At 39.4% G+C, this 17363-nt stretch overlaps 2 protein-coding genes and 1 long non-coding RNA gene across 3 annotated transcripts; all 3 read right to left on the bottom strand.

Annotated features, from left to right (window-relative positions):
- Nucleotides 1–909: 909 nt before the first annotated feature.
- Nucleotides 910–2485, bottom strand: LOC130713542 (F-box/kelch-repeat protein At1g23390-like). Its single transcript, XM_057563312.1, has one exon. It carries the CDS (start codon nucleotides 2396–2398, stop codon nucleotides 1277–1279), a length of 1122 nt encoding a protein of 373 aa, XP_057419295.1. The 5' UTR covers nucleotides 2399–2485; the 3' UTR covers nucleotides 910–1276.
- Nucleotides 2486–11736: 9251 nt separating this feature from the next.
- On the bottom strand, nucleotides 11737–13493 carry LOC130714617 (uncharacterized). Its single transcript, XR_009011366.1, has 3 exons — nucleotides 13109–13493; nucleotides 12890–13009; nucleotides 11737–12073 (listed from the first exon to the last, which is right to left on the bottom strand). It is a non-coding gene; the product is annotated as an uncharacterized LOC130714617 (long non-coding RNA).
- Nucleotides 13494–14287: 794 nt separating this feature from the next.
- On the bottom strand, nucleotides 14288–15268 carry LOC130712557 (probable ubiquitin-conjugating enzyme E2 25). Its single transcript, XM_057562386.1, has one exon. The coding sequence runs from the start codon at nucleotides 15266–15268 to the stop codon at nucleotides 14288–14290; it is 981 nt and encodes a 326-aa protein (XP_057418369.1).
- Nucleotides 15269–17363: the final 2095 nt, after the last annotated feature.

Here is a 17363-nt window from a genome sequence, read left to right as displayed (position 1 = left end):
ATTTATAGTATGGTTCGAACCGAACCGAACCGGTTTTTCAATTTAGGTTCGAGTTCGGTTCGGTTCTTAAAGGTTCGGTTCTTAAACGGTTCGGTTTTCGGTTCGATTTTTTGTTAGCTTCGGTTCTCAGAGAACCATGAACAGTCCTAACAGGTGCTTGTTATGCTCTATCTGTAGTATATTTGAAGGTCACAGATATGTTGTATTTTGATCCAACTTAGTTATTGTCCTCCCGTGTAATCTATGTGCTACGGCTATGCATGGAGTGATGTTTGTCCTAGCTGGGTATTTCTGTTTTGTTTGGTATGGGCATGTGTTGAGTACTCTTTTTCCCCCTAAGGGTTTTTTCCAATGGGTTTTCCTTGGGGATTTTAATGAGGCTCTTCATTTGCAATATAGTTACCATATTTTAATGAGGCTCTTCAGATGGGGGAAGAGTAGACTTAAATATGAATTAAAAAAATTTACAAAGACTAAAATTGATGCAAATTCACATGGATGCCTCTGTTGACTATGCTCACTACTAGATCGTTGACTAGTCAAAATTGATGAAAATGACTTAATTTGATTAAAAAAAGTATAAAAATGACATTTCAAAGAATTTTTTTTCAAGAACCCAATTTTATACCTCTTACAATTTTAGGACCCAAACATGTTTAAGACTTGTTCAATTCATTTTTCACTGTGATAGAGTTTGTTATTTTGAATTCACCATTCCTCACAAAGCATGGTTTAGACGTGTACATCCTTTCTCGAGTCATCTGTATCTGTACTTATGTTCTGGCACACCTTGTGCTTGTCAATTTGAATAAAAGTTTTGCTCTTCTAACTCTAATTTTCCGATGTGCAAAAAAAAAAATCCCACTAACTTTAACTTTCCAATTATGCAAATTTCCTTTACGCTGATAGTTCTAATTAAAGGCATTCATTTATGATGTGAAAATAACATGAATACAAGTTTATACAACTACATAAATGAGGGTACATGCTGCCCCACATCACAACATAGATGTAGAAGTATAGCCAAAAGGTCTCTCTTACGAGAGCTGCTGCTTAGAACAGCTACGAGTACTTACTACATTCTCTGCCCTCTTCATTTATTTTATATCCTTATCCTTGTCTTATCCATAACACTCCTTATCTCATCACTTTTCACTTATCCACCAAAATTACCTCACTGTAAAATCTGATTTTTCAATTTGAAATTGCACCGTTCCATGTTTTTTACTCCCTTCCATGTTTTTTACTCAATCTACAGCAATACTTCATTTTTCTTTTACTGCAACGCAAACTTGCAATTCTTCTGCGCCACCGCGCACTCCAAATCCTCCACCCCCACATATCCGCCGCAAAACACCATCCTCTCCATTCGCGCCACCGCCTCATTCCTCACGCTCCGCCACGCGCAACCTCCCCTGTCTGCAAACTCGCACACCACCATCTCCTCCGGTTCCCATAGGTTCACCAGATAAACATAATCCCCCACCGTAGTCACCGAAATCGACGCCATCACACCGCAACCATCATCACCCTTCATCTTCGCCACCATAGCCTTCGGCATCGCCCCCAATTCCTCACACCAATACTTCGACCCTATCCCCAATTCCCCTTTCACTTCCCACAATTTCACCCCTTTCACGTTCTCCGCTTCTCCGACCATCCCCGCCACCACCAATCGCCCCCTCACCGTTCCCGTGACGCAGTAGAAAACGCCCTCCTCCGGCCGCAGTTCGTACGGCCCCAGCCACGACTTCGTCTCGCTGTCAAACGAGTACGTCACGCCGGAGTTTTTCTCCGTCACGTGCACCCGGTCACCGGCGACGGCTACCGAGAGCCACGTCGACGCCGTGGAGCCTTTCAGGATCTCCGGCATGGACTCGCAACGGGACCAAGTGCGGGATCCCGCGTCGTACATCTCAACCGCCAGGGGGTCGTCCTCGAAGTCGCACGCGCCGCCGGCAACGATGATGCATCCGCCAACACAGGCGACGACTGGGTCAACTCGCCACACCCGCGGGGGTGGCGCGTGGTGCCACTCGAGGCCTAGGGGGTCGAGGGAGAAGGAGAAGCCTGTGGGTGAGAGGGTGTAGATGAGAGTGGAGTGTGACGAGCGGAGGGGGGAGGAAGACTGGCTGGAGGGCGGCGCGTGGATCTGAATCCAGGAGCGTGAGCGTGGATCGTACGCGTGGGAGGTTGTCACGTGCGGGGCACGGGGGCTCTGGGTGTGCACCGTGAGCCACGGCTTGACGGGGCTGACGTGGCGGAGGGAGCTAGACAAGGCACGCTTCCAGGACTTTGACACGTGACGAGCTGGCACAAGGTGGATGAGAGGCACGTGCGAGAGTATGGCCTCTAAGATGTCTCCATGGATTGGAGCTTCTCTCTCGTTTGTTGCCATCGCAATAAGTGTAGTGTGTTGGTTTTGTTTTGAAGTGGGGCTTTGTGTTTTCTTTTTGAGTAAGAATGAATGAGTAGGAAAGTGTGCACTGAGAGGGGTTTATATAGGATAAGGGAGTGAGGGAAAGATTGCATCTTTGTCTGGATAATGCTTCATGATGCATGCCACTTGGTTTACCTTATTAGTTAGCATAATATTTTAATCTCACCTATTTTAAGTGGAAAATTAAGAAATAGATGGATTTATATACTCCCTCCGGTTCTATTTATAAGCATGAAAGAGAAGAAAAATCTTGGTCCTTTTTATAAGAACCAAATGAAAGTTTGAGCTATATTAATTAATTTTTTCCAATGATGTCCTTATTAATTCTAACTTGTAAAATGTGTCTCATTAATTATTCACTCTCTTTTCCACTTTCCAACACTAATAATAAAGGGTAATTTTGGAAGTTCATTTTAATTTAAGACAAATTTAATGCATTTTATCTAGTTTAACTACATTTCTTAAACTATGTGAATTTTTTTTTTGTTGCTTATAAATAGGACCGGAGGGAGTAAAAAATTAAGAAATAGATGGAGGGAATAGATATGGAGAAATTAAATGGAGAGAAAACATGAAATGTTATATTTGGAATTGAGTTAATGTTAAATTAGTTTTTTATTTTATAATTTATTGGCGGTCATATATACGATTATTGTTTGTTTTTAATTGTCACTAAAGGTCACTATTGAAAGATTAAAATAAAATTCGCTTACAAAATTTAAAATTAATTTGACAATTAAATAACACATTATGTCGTTATAATATAAAATGAGGAGATTAACAATAACAATTAACAAAGGTGGAAATTGAGTAGAAACTTTTTAGAATGTGAATAGGGACGACAATCTCATTTGTTATTATGGCTATGTTTGACATGCCATTTCAGCTAGCTTATAGCTTATTTGACTAACTTAAAGCTTATTTGACTAGCTTAAAAGCTCTTCAAAAGTGTTTGGTGAAGGAGCTTATTTTAGTAGTTTAAAGCTTTAAGCTATAAGCTATCTCAGGTAGCTTATAGCTTAAAGCTTATAGCTTATTAAATTTATTCTCATTTTTATCCTTATTATTTTATTAAAATTCTACCATTACCCTTATATATTTATAAAAACACTAAACATATTTTCCCCTCACACTTACGTATCCAGTTTCCGCCACCATTTCCGCCACACCGCTGCGCACCACAAGTATTATAAATATTATATTAATAAAAATAAATAAAAATAAATATTATATTTTTAAGATGATAAATAACTGAAGCTAATAAAAATATTTAAAGTGATAATAATTTTAATATTAATATTATATTGGTATTATTGTGAAAATAAAGTAATGTTAAATATAAAAATAATTATACAAGTACGTCCTTTTATGTCATTTTACAATTTCAGCTTGTTTAACAACTAGTTTTACCAAACACTTTTGTTTCAATCACGTAGCTTTTCAGCTTTCAGCTAGCTTATCAGCTTTCAGCTATCAGCTAGCTTATAAGCTTTCAGCTAGCTTTTCAGTTTTCAGCTAGCTTATCAGCTAAACATGTCAAACATAGCCTATGTGAAATTTGTGTGGCTATCTCACTCTTTTTTTTTCAAAGAAAAGAAGATATATTATTTCATATCAATGTTTCAAGAAACAAATTTACCCATGAGAGCACAAGCCCACGACTACACCCATCGAAAAATTGACAAAATAAATAATAAACAAACACTTACACCAGTGATGAACATGGGCCGGTTAGATCCAATGAACCCGTCCAACCTATTCCGATCCAATAGAAAAAATGTGGGTTGGATCGAGTAAATCGGATGGATTTTACTACAACCCAACCAAGTTCGGATCGGATTTCGGATTCAGTTCAAATCCATCCAACCCAACCCATAATCCATACATATAATAATAATTTCTTTTATAATTTTACTCATACTTGGAGTGCTAGTGTTGGAGTGATGACTTTTTGAAACTTTGAGACTTAAGTATTTATAGTTATTTGTCATATTTGAACTTAGAGTATTTGTTTGTAGTTATTTGTTATATGTCTATATATATTATTTGGCATGTTGGAGACATCTAAGTTCTAAGTGTCATGGCATGACATTTAGTGTTGTTTCTCACTTTTTAGGTACTATTTATATTAGATTGTTTCATGTCATTTGGTAATGAAGTTTTATGTTTTCATGATATTTGGTTATATGTCATTTATGTGATATCATTTCATGCTATTTGGTATAACTTTTTGTGTCATTTTCATGCTATTTAGTATTATAACATATTTAGTATTTTTTATAACTTTTTCTGAATTTATAATAATATTTACAATATTTTTTAATATTTCAGATATATTATTATTTTAATATAGTGACCCAATCAATCCATCCAACTCAATCCGAACTTCGTCAGGTTGGATCGGATCGGGTCCGAAGAAGAAATTTGTGAAATCCAACTCAACCCAACCCAGACAATTTTGATCAGTTCGGATTTTATTTTGATCAAAATCCATCCAACCCATGTGCACCCCTAACTTACACCACTAACAATGAGTCCCTAAACTAAGGGTCTTTAACTCTGAATGAGGACTTATAAAAATGCAAAGACCTAGAACAATTGATCGAGCACCCCTCTTGACAAGCCAATCTGTAAAATAATTGTTGTCCCTACTAATTACTGCAAGATTAATTCTTTACTTCCTCTTTAACAGGTTTCAAATATCGTGGAGAATGGAAAAGAAGCGCTCAACCTCCTCCGACTCCAAGCAAATTGTAAGCTCCTGACTATGTCTTTATGGATATTAAATATGTTGAGCAATTTAAATATTTAAAAATATTATATCACTGGGCCATGAACAACACCGGCTGTTTCATTTTCTAGAAGGTCAGTGTGAAATCATCTTGAACCTCAAAATAAAGTAAACGTCACTTCTTACCAACAAAGAAAAAGAGCTAAAGTAAAGTAGTAAACGGCACTTGCTACTGCTACAATCTTTAGAGGGTGTACTGGGCCATTAAAATCGCCAGCTGTTTATTTTTTTATTTTCTAGAAGGCAAGTCGTAATCCAAGATAATTAGATAAAGATAAATGGCTTCTAGAAAAGTTGTAATTAAAATTAAAAGTCTACGTTTTTATTCTTCTGGAAACATGGATCTTTGACATCATACTTGCAATTACTAGTAAGAAAGCGCAATACAAATTATTAAGAGGAATTATGTCTACAACATTTTATTATCATGAAGAGATAAGTGATGTTAGTCTAACTAGCTAGCTTGTTGGTCACTTATGTACAACATATATTGTGCTGGCTTGGATTAGTTCCTTTACTTATGGATATTAATTCTTGTCACTAAATGTTGTTGGCCAACACCACTTGCGGTACACATCGTAATCCATTGGTATAGCTGGGTGGATTTTGCCATGTCTAGGACTCTAGGATGATTGTGGCAATGAACTCTGGTCTTGTCTTTTATGTCTCAACTCGGTTAGCTTTTATTTTGCTGCCCAGTATTTCTATTTTGTATTTATAATTGGGTTGAAGTAAAGTGAAAACTACTCCGCTATGGTTTCACGAAAACGTTTCTTCAGGGAAAACTGTTCACGGTGCATCAGCAGCGTTCCTGGCTGTTCCCTCGTGTTGTGTCGGTCCTTATTCTGCTTTCTCTTCGCAGCCTCTGTTTTGTACTCTGTTTCTCTGATGCGCTTGTGCGGTTCCTTCTTTGGTGGTGCTCTGATTGTTCAGTGGTTGAGAGATGAGGCTTCGTGTTCTCCTTGGGCATGCGAGAAGGAGGAGGTTGGAGCAACGTCGTCTTGTATCCATGCATAATGCGACATCCTCATCTTCTTGCAATATGTTTCGCTCGTCGCTTCTTGGGGTGCAACCCGTTGTGGCCATTTCACAGGGTGGCGATTTAGATGGTGAGAGCATGGTTGTTGATGGTGCAGGTGGTTCCATGGCAATAAATGGTGATGGTAGTGCGCGAGTAGGGGGTGTTCGTCTTGTCGAACCAGTGGCGATTGGTCTTGTGGATGGCGGCAGCACTGATGGTGGTTCTTTATTTGTTGAAGGGATTTCAGATGCGGTGAATTATGCACAGATAAAAGCATTATTCACTCGATGGGGAACGGTGAGGAGCGTCTATGTTCAGCAACGCCGGAAGCCAGGTAGGCGGACTCGTTTTGGGTTTGTGCATATGGTTTCTGAGGTTGATGCGTGCAAGGCCAAAGCTATGCTTGATGGTTGGCGGATATGTGGATCTTCGTTGTCTGTTTCGGCAGCAAAGGTCTCGCATCCTAAGCGAGGGGTGGTTCATTGTGCCTTTAATTCGATGATTGAGGGTGTTCGTGTGGCTTCATCGAGGAATGGTTTGGAGCATCAGTGTGATGACGGGGTGGCTGATGAGGTGACATGTTTGATTGGAGATGACGTTACAGGGTGTGATCATACTGATGGGATCGATGATGCGATGAGGGTTGTGGGCTCTAGATTGGACAATGATTGTGTTTCGTCGAGTGCGTGTGTGTCTTTGCGGGAGGGGAGTCGTGGCACTCCTTTCATTTGCGTTGTTGGTGGTCATGGCCTGACGTATCATATTTTTGTAGATGGGGTTCTAAAGTTTGTTAGGACGAAAGATAAGGTGTGTACTTCGGATGAGATGAATTGGTCTGCAGATTGTGCGGAAGTGATTGGTGCTATTGCCCGGAATTTTGAAATGAAGATGCATGCTCTATGGTTTCCACAGGATTACGCTCCCTCCATTGCGAGTGTGGGGCCTGAGGGTGTTGTTTCTAGTTCTGATTTCGTTGTGCGTGATGATGGTACGACCGAATCAGAGGCTGACGGTGCTATCATGCCTGACGCCGATAGGTTATATGGTGACTCGGTGGTTCCTATCGTCCCTCCACATCAACACGCTGTGCTTTCTTTGATTCCTTTAGAGGTTGTATTCTCTCGTTTTAATGTGTTGACACGAGAGGAGCAGCCGGCGGGGACGAGGGTCAGTGATGTTGATGTTGATATGGTGGAGCCTATACCTTCTGGGGGATCGGGTCGGAGAGGTAGGGGTCGGCCTAGGATAATGTACAAGGGGAGAGGTCGCCCCAAGAAGAAGAATGATCTTCAGGTCTTGATAGCCGAGGATAGTGACATGACGGATGTGTTAGAGTCACTGGTAGATGTTGAGGAACGTGTGCTTCCGGTCACAGAACAGAATCATGGTTGCGTTTTTGAGAGGGCGCGGGGCATGTTGGAGACAGGGAAATTTCGTGGACTTGTGTTTTCTGGTACAGACGAGGAGGCTCTTAAAGCTTCTGTAGAGTATCTCAGAGCTACTCATCCAAGGAAGTATGAAGTGTCTGGTAGTATGCGTTGATTGAATTGCGTGGTTTCGGTTTTCATTTTTTTAGCGGTCTTTTTTGTTTTGTATCTTGTAGGTTGGCGTTTGTTGTTTTCGTTGTGTTTCTTTCGTTTTGCTTTGCTTTGTATTTAATCCATTGTCGAGAGGATCCATATCTCGACTTCTTGCGTATTCAATAAACTTTTGCTTTCTAAAAAAATAATTGGGTTGAAGTATCATTTGCAATTTATTTAATGAAGTTTTGGCTTATTAAAAAAATAGAAATGTAAGATAAATTAGTTGATTATTTTTTCTCTAGTGTTAACTAATTAAAGTATCTTCAGAGTTGATAACCGTGAGACTAATTTTTCGCACTAAGTGTCAACCTTCGTGTCATGTATGTAGCGTTAGCTTAAAATCGTCTAAACTGACAACGCTAGCATTTAGCCTCGGCCACTTGACGGGCATTACTTGTTTCCTTAAAGCCTTTAAACATTGGTCCCGATGCCGACACTAAATTGACTATTGTTAGCGTTGGCTTTTGACCGAAGCAAATGAGCACTTTTGTAATAGTGAATACATACATTATTGAATATTAATTAACACACACCAATCAGAAACTGTAGCAAGGTTGCACAAGGTGCTTTTGACCCACAATAGTGGGTTTTCCTATTTTAATTAAAAAAATAATTAAAAAACATATTTCTTAATCATAAGATTTATCCTTAATCTTTTCATCTTCCATCAAGAAATTCAGCTTCATCATTCAGATCCTGAAGTAACCCACACCCAAAATAAGAAGAGGAAAAACTCAACCAGATTGGAATTCATTTAAGATGAAGGGTAAAGGAGTAGGAAAGAGAAAATCAATACCCAAAAAAATGAATGGAAAAACTCATACCTAGAAAAACTAGAAGCAACTAGGAACACAAAACTGTGAAACCCCTATTTTACACAAGTCTGGGTATGAGTTTCAACATGTTCTAAAACATGAGTTTGCTGGTGGTGGGATTTCTTAGGATGGTTCCTACTAGTGTTCTACTCTTTATTCTTAGTCTTATCAGCTTATTTCATTTCTTACTTATAATTTGAACCTTTCTTCTTTGGTTCTTTCACTCTTTTGTATTTGGGTTAGCACCCCTTATGCTATATTTGAATACAATTGTTTGGCTTATAAAAAATATAGGTGTTCACGCTCAAATGAACAAGTAAGGTGACTAAGCTGGAACCCTAGCGGAAGTAAGGTTCCTAATAACCTAGCCCTGCCTATGTGTATAAAATGTTGGAACCCTTTACAAGATAAGCACCCTCCTTTTATAGTGGAGGTGCTCAAACCCTAAAACCCTTGACATATGCGGATCCCAAGGCCTTATAGAATCGGCCCACAAATCCATACAAGCCCAAACATAAACATGAACCACTTCTCCTCAAACCAAGTCCCGAGGTCGCCCTTCACGAACGTATGGCAAGGGCCTCCTCCTTCCTTCAAGCACAAGTTGGGCAGGACCTCCATGCTTGGGAGGCTCGCCTAGTCCACAAGACACGTGCTTGAATAATGAAAGCTAAATGTCTTCATAAGCCATCCACAACGATTTGGCCTCAAGGGCGTACATTGGGTGAGACCTCAATGCTTGGGGGCCCATACCATGCAGTCTTATTCCTACCCTTTTATTCCTCATTCAAATCACTTTATCATTCATTTTTGTCTTTATTTTGATGTTATTTTCTTTTATACTATTTCCCATATTTTCACTTGTTAGTCCAAATAAAGTCTTAGGATATTTTTGTGATGGAAATTGAAAAGATATATTTCAATGTTTATTCTTATTCTATTAGATTTTGTTTTATATTATCTACCATCATATTTTTAAAATTTACTATTTTCTGCAAACATATTTCACATCCAAAACAATCCTGATATGTAGACCATTGTTGTGGCGGGAACACCTAGACATTCATTTACCTGCAGATTTACCTTCAAAAGAAAATTTGTAGGAAATTTCACTCGAATTATATTCATTTATATAATCATTATCAAAAATAAAAATTGCATGAAAATTTCGCAGGAAAAGTTTGAAAATCCACAAGAAATGATAACCTTGTGGTGGATTGACTTACATATAGGAATCACCACAAAAGTTTTGGCTTTTGGTTATTTAAACCGTTGTTTGGTTTGCAGAGAAGAAAAGGGAGATAAGGGAAAATGAGGTAACACCACACTTTTTTTTTTATAGGAAAATGTTAGTTGTTAGTAAATTAGTACAAATTATCATTCATCAAGGTTCGAACCCTGACCCTTCACCTGCAATTACCCTTAGCTCAACCATGTGAGCTATCCACCCCGCCCTTCTCTCATTTGGTTACAAGGAAAAATAAGGAAGAAAGAAAAGTTAATGTGCGCCTCATGCAATCTTCTAAAATCGGGCGGAAAAAGTCATTCTTATCAAAGTACTGTAGATGGCCCACTTTTCATACTACGTTTAGCTAGTTTCATTTTTCTTTTAATATATATCAATATGAATATAATTTTCAAACGCAAATGTTTTTATATAAAAGAAATGAGGGTTTCATGTCATGTCATACATACACACTTTTGTTTTCATTCACTTTTTCTTTTATTTTCTTTGAGATTGAATAACCTAAAAAATCATCTCACTTTCCTCTCTTTTGCTTTTCTTTTCCTTTCTTTCCATTCCATTTCTTTCCTTTCACTTTGCTTTCCCAACCAAACAAGGCACAAAAGTGTCGCTTTTACTTCCAAAATAGGGAAGAAAGAAAAGTTACTGTGCACTAAAATCAGGCGAAAAAGTCATTCTTATTAAAGTACCGCAAATGACCCACTTACTTTCATTTTACGTTTAGCCAGTTTCATTTTTTTAAATATATATTAGCATGGATACAATTTTCAAATGCAAATATTTTTATATAAAAGAAATGAGGGTTCTGTCTCATTTCATACATACACACTCTTGTTTTCATTCACTTTTTCTTATTTTATTTGAGATCGAGTAATCTAAAAAACCATCTCACTTTCCTCACTTTTCCCTTCCTTTTCCTTTCTTTCCTTTCACTTTTCTTTCCCAACCAAACAAAACACAAAAGAGTCGTTTTTACTTCCAAAAAGGGTAAGTTTAGTAATGGGGCCGGTGGCTGAGTAGGGACAAGGGGCACTATGTCTAGCAGACTAGCACTACTCAGCGGCATGGTGGTCAACAAATTATGAAGTCGGTGGCCTGAAGGAGGAGCTGGGGTCCATGTTCCACCCAATTAACCTACTCTTGTGGTGCAGAAAAATGGTCCCATTTAAGTCACACTCACATGTTGTGCAACCTCAAGTAATCGAAACGTCATTTTAATGTCCAATTATTATTGATAAAAGATATCTGTATTTGTAGCTGGAAGCTAATTAATTAACGAAACAATGATTTCATGCTTATCCAACTAGGCTCAACCCAGGTCTAAGGATAGTTGGTAAATAGGGAACGATGTGTATAAAGAGAAGACAGAAACCATATTTCATAACAGAAATAGATCAATAAAATTCATTGAGAAGACAAACCTTAGCCCCAGAGAATCCCTTCGAAGATTTTAAAAAATAAATAACAACAAAAAAATTTCAAATGACTTTTTTTTAGTACACTGGAAAAATAGTTTATTGGATTTTAACCAAATCTTCTACAATTTGAAAATGAAGTGCTGTTGCGTAGCCAGGAAGGTAATTTAACACTAACGGTATCTAAAAAACTGTACTTGTGTTACAGTTTTATAGATTACTTGGGGGATGGGTGAGATAAGGGAAATAAAAGGATTTGTAGGTTGAAGGGTCAGGTTCAAACCCGGGCGAAAGAATTAATTTACTGACAGTTAACAACTAACATTTGTCTATAAAAAAATCTATAAAACTGTACTTGTTTTAAAATTTAAAAAAAAATTGCAAGTGCTGCAATTAATTTTGGATCTCCCGCTATGATGCCATGATAAAATGTAAAGGATCAGAATTTGTCCTCCTCCGTTTTACTGATTTCAACAAGTTACAAAGAGATATTGCAATTACAGAAATTCTGATATCTCTAAAATCAGAAACAAACTAATCCTATCTTATCTCTTATCTTAGTCTAGATTTACATATTATCTTAGTCTAGATTTACATAACAAACTGATCCTATCTTATCCCTTATCATATTTGAAACTTACCGCTGTATCCAGTCCACCTATCAGGTTGGCAGCAATTATACCATTCTCAACGCTTTCAGCTTCAACATGTGCTGCATTTATAGCATGTTGTGCCGCCTCAACAGCCTCCTCAACAACAGAACTTCAGAAAAAAGAAAAGCCCCATGAATTCACATTTATGAATGGTCATTGGTTTCTGATTGAATGAAAATTACCAACTGTGACCAATCCAAACAACTTGAAATTAAGTAGAGCTTATCTAAATGTCACTATAAGTTTTTGGGGATAAAGTTTAGCTTGGGTGCGTTTAAATAAACAGCCCAATTAAGTGCTTATCACAGACATCCTTATTCATAAGCATTTGAGAAGTTTATTGAAATAAGTTCATTTAAGTATGCTAATGAAATCCGTTTCATCAAGATTTGGATGATTCAAAGTATGTGTCTTCTTTTGTTTATATGGCTGTCACGACTCACGATAAGTTCATCAATTGGAAAATCTCTTGATTTCACATGCAACATACTTTTATAGGCTGCAAGGAGATAACCATAAATAGAAACTACAAAGCATACATTTGCAGGTTTTAACCTTTCTCTTAATAGTTTAAGCTAACTTTTGTGGAAGTTATTGAAAAACGAAATAAGACACTTTAATAACAGTAGTGTCATTAAACTGTGAAGCCAAGATTTGAGTGACAGCTAAACATCCAAGAAATGTGCAGCGCTTGTTCAAGCTAATAAACGTGTAACTTTTCAATAGTACACACATAATGTGGAGTGTCCGACATACTGTCGTATGAGTGTCAATGCAACCAATTTATAGTAACATGATTTCAGCCAGGCTCAGATAAAGCCAGCAGAAAGAGATAATCTGAGATGATATAAACACATTGCAACACATCATAGACATAAGTACAAATGAAAATACGGTTGCATTTTGAAATAAAGCTAACATGTACCTTGGAAATTAATAATTAACTGCAACTGAGGAAAAATTAACCATTCTATTGCATTTGTATGGCGGGGTTAGCATGTTGATCCTCTCTAACCTGCGTGCTAGGTCACCTCCTTAGGGCCTACTATGTAACAAAAAAATTGTGCAAATAACCACATAGCTATCAGATGCATCAACAAATTAAACAGTAGAAACATTCATAAATTAAAGGAATACTGTTTACCATAGAGCCAGCTCAAGCAGCCATCATTAATAAATAGAAGGGATTTAAGTGGCCACCTGTAAGATTGATAGGCCTCATAAGATTTGACAGGATCTATTTTTGGTGCATTAACAACCAATGCCCCGCTCATTCTCTGCAGCATCAGCAGCCGCGACAGAGGGAAATGCAAATAGGCGAAAGCGCAGTTGAGAGAGGCCGAAGGTGGAGAAACCACAACGGCTGTCTAGACTTAGAAATCACATGCACACACTCTTATATGTAAAAAGGCGAGGAAAATAACTATACATAAGTGATTATAATTTAGATTTGACGCTCATTGCGGTAGGCTCTTTTTAAAGGGAAGGGAAGATAATAAACTAATAGAAAGTAACAACTAAAAATAAGATAATCCCATAGCCTCAAAAATCAATACCACCTTATTTATATCAACAAACGAAGGTTTGGTCAGATGCAAGATCAAGAGAGTGATTATTTTCTTTTAAAACAATCAGGCCAGGTTCAAGGACCAAGGTTATTGGTTAACCACTTCTTATCATTCCCATTCTCAGGGAAACCCCAAAATATTCTAATTAGAGTCAAGTCAACAATGAAATTTCCAGAAGTTAATAAATCAAAAGAGGTACAGCTACAAACGGCGAAAAGCATGAGAAAGTGAACAAAATAAGAGAGGAAACACAAGAAACGCCAGCCAATCATTCTGGTGCTTTCTCTGCTTTTCATACACCTCACAACCTCAATGCGCTCGCTTTCACTGCTAAAGCTAAGCACCCCTGATTAATGTTCTTCAAGAATGAATAAAGTCACATTTATTTACATTAAAGTCACACTCATTGTCCATAGTTGCTCGCAGTTTTTGCAGCGAGTTTCATTCTTGAACATGTCTGCCTATTGATTGAATTATTAACTCTTGACTTATTCAATGTTTCAATGTAGAGTTGCTCTTATAATTTTTCGATATACCAAAGATTGAAAATTTATTTTTGATAATGAATTGAGGAAAATGACAATCAAATCTTGAACACCAACTAGCAAGCAAGTGACAGATGATGATGAAGATTCACTAAATTGTATATACATTACTCAAAAGGGATCACTTTTGGAAAATGTACTATTAATATAACCATTAAAGGGCAACAATAAAAGCCAAAAGCTCATACATCTCACTTACAAGTTATAAGCCTAGCCACTCAAATCTGATTTTATCACTTTGATCAGTTTCTTGAACATTCCCCACATTTTGATTCCACGGTGGTTTCCACTCTGCCTCTTGGATAGCGAATACCAGCTGAGGAAGGAAACATCCAATGAAGCCTCGCAGAACATGAACAAATTACGCAACGCCGGATAATAAAACTCACGCGCCTGCTCCATGAACTCCGGCGAAACCATGAACTCCGGCGAAACCTTAGCCCGAAGAGAAGACGCCGCCCTACCGTAGTTCCCTACACTCACGCGCCCGTTCGCGTACTCTTTTAGCGCGGAGAGAATCGCCGGTGCACGGTTGCGGAAGTGGCCGATGACGAAGGTTATGAAGTTCCTCGGGGGGCTCAGAAGAAGGTGCGTGGTGAGGCGGCACGTGAGGAGGTACACCTGCTCATTGTATGCGCGTGACGAATCACCATCAACGCTGCGGAGCTTCGCTTTACCAGGATCGTTGAAGTAGGGTTTCTCGTTGAGAACGTGTTCTTGAAGAGAAACCAGTACCTGAAGAACAGTGGACACGGGTGGGTCCCACCTCTCGCCGTTGTCCGAAGTCTCGCCGGTGTTGAGGAGGCTCATGGAGACTTCGCCGTTGACAGAGAGGTTAGGGTTGAGACTGAGGCGGAACGAGATGAAGTGGACCTTGGGCGGATTGTGTGGGTAATCGGAGGGGAAGGCGATGTCGAAGAAGAAGAGGCCATCGTGGTAGGGTGTGCCGGCGGCGCCGATGATCGCCGCCCTCATGAGATCAATGCGGTTGTCGTAGACATGAACGTAGATGGATTCGGGTAGGTTTTGTTCTAGGGTTTCCCACTCCTTCATGATTCTCTTGTATGCTTCACTGTTAGGGTTCTCCGTAATGCTGTCTCCGCTGCTTCTATCAAAGTGGTGGTGGTGATCTGAGTGGTACGCAACAATGTCGAAGTTCTTGAACTTGTTCGTCGTTGGAATCTCTTCCATGGCGAGCACTGAGAAGGAAAGAAAGAGCGAGGTAGAAAGAAAGTGAGAAAACATATTAAAAGATATCTGCTATGGGAGAGGAGAGGAGGGGGGTGGGAGGAGCTCATAATTCACAGCGGAGAGAGATTCAGGAATTTAATGAATTCATTTCTGCTATGGGCTTGTTTGATGTACCTTTGGCAGGGAGGAAATATACTTGGCGTAGGCCAAATAATACCGCACAAAGCAGGATTGACAGGGTATTGGTGTCTAGTGTTTGGTGTTCTTTCTGGCCAAATTGTTCACAACTTGTGCTAAACCGTGATGTGTCTGATCATTGTCCGCTGTTGTTTCGGCAATCTGTCCAAAATTGGGGGCCTAAACCTTTCAGGGTTCTAAATTGTTGGCTCCATGATCCTCGGTTACCGAAATTTGTGGAGCAGTCTTGGAAGAATATACAGGTTACTGGTTGGGGGGCTTATGTTTTGAAAGAGAGACTGAAAGGGTTGCGGGGCAAGCTCAAAGTGTGGAATAGAGAAGTGTTTAGGGATCTGAAGGGTAGGAGGGATGCAACTGTCACCCAAATTAATTGCCTAGACTTGAAAGAGGAGGAGGTGGGACTCTCACCAGCTGAAATTCAGTTACGTAAGGATCTAACTACTGAGTTCTGGCAGGTTCTTAAGCTTCAAGAGTCTTTGCTGTGTCAGAAGGCGCGGTCCAAGTGGATAGCAGAAGGAGACCAAAATTCAGGGTTTTTTCATCATACTATAAATTGGAAACGACGGTCTAATTCTATTGTTGGGTTAATGATTGATGGTGTGTGGGAGGAGGATCCAACAAAAGTGAAAATAGCAATAAAGGACTTTTTTGTGGAAAAATTCAAGTCTACGCATGGGGTGCGGCCTACATTGGATGGTGTGCATTTCAGGATGGTGTCGGACCAGGATAATTCAAATCTGATTGCTCCGTTTCTTAAGGAAGAGATCAAGCAGGCAGCGTGGGATTGTGGCGCAGATAAAAGTCCGGGACCTGATGGGTTTAACTTCAAATTTCTGCAGAAGTTTTGGCATGTTATGGAGGAGGATTTTGTGAGAGCTGTGTTGGAGTTTTGGAAGCGGGGGGTGTGGCCAAAGGGTAGTAATGCATCTTTCATCGTCCTAATTCCTAAGGTAGATTCCCCACAAAACCTTAGTGAATTCAGGCCTATTTCTCTTATTGGGTGTGTGTACAAAGTAGTGTCTAAACTATTGGCCATGAGGTTGAAGTCAGTCCTTGCCAAGCTTATTGATGAACGTCAGTTTGCTTTTCTTGGAGGCCAAAATATGTTGGACAGCGTAGTTGTGGTAAATGAGATTGTTCATGAGGCAAAGGTTAAGAAGAGGCCGACGATTGTTTTTAAAGTTGATTATGAGAAGGCGTATGACTCGGTGCAGTGGGACTTTCTGGAATACATGATGACTAGAATGGGGTTTTGTGGGAAATGGATTGGCTGGATTATGGGGTGTCTTCGTTCAGCATCTGTTTCAGTTCTGGTCAATGGTAGCTCGTGGGATGAGTTTAAAATGGAGAACGGCCTCAGACAAGGTGACCCTCTTGCTCCTTTTCTGTTTTTAATTGTGGCAGAGGGGTTAAATGGACTGTTTTTAAATGCAGAAAGGTTGGGGAGGTTTAAGGGATATCAGGTGGGGCGGGACGGCAAGGTACATGTCTCTTTACTTCAGTTTGCTGATGATACTATTTTTATTGGGGAGGCCTCAGTGCAGAATTTGGTGGTGTTGAAATGTGTGTTACGCTGCTTTGAGTTAATTTCTGGGTTGAAAGTTAATTTTCATAAAAGCAAGTTGGCTACAGTTGCGCTTGAGCTTGGGGTTCCACAGCAGTTTGCTTCTTATTTGAACTGTAAGGTAATGCCTACCCCCTTTGTGTATCTGGGTATCCCCGTGGGGGGAAGGCCTAGTGGGCGTCAGTTGTGGGAGCCTGTGATAAAGAAGATAAATGATAGATTATCTAGTTGGCAGCGGAAATCTATTTCTTTTGGGGGGAGGATTTGCCTTATTCAAAGTGTGCTCACGGCGCTCCCATTATTTTTTCTATCTTTTTTTAAGCTCCCGACTTG

The sequence above is a fragment of the Lotus japonicus genome, chromosome 4, assembly GCF_012489685.1.
Source record: "Lotus japonicus ecotype B-129 chromosome 4, LjGifu_v1.2".
NCBI classification, from domain to species: Eukaryota; Viridiplantae; Streptophyta; class Magnoliopsida; order Fabales; family Fabaceae; genus Lotus; species Lotus japonicus.
This window is presented reverse-complemented; position numbering and strand designations above follow the sequence as displayed.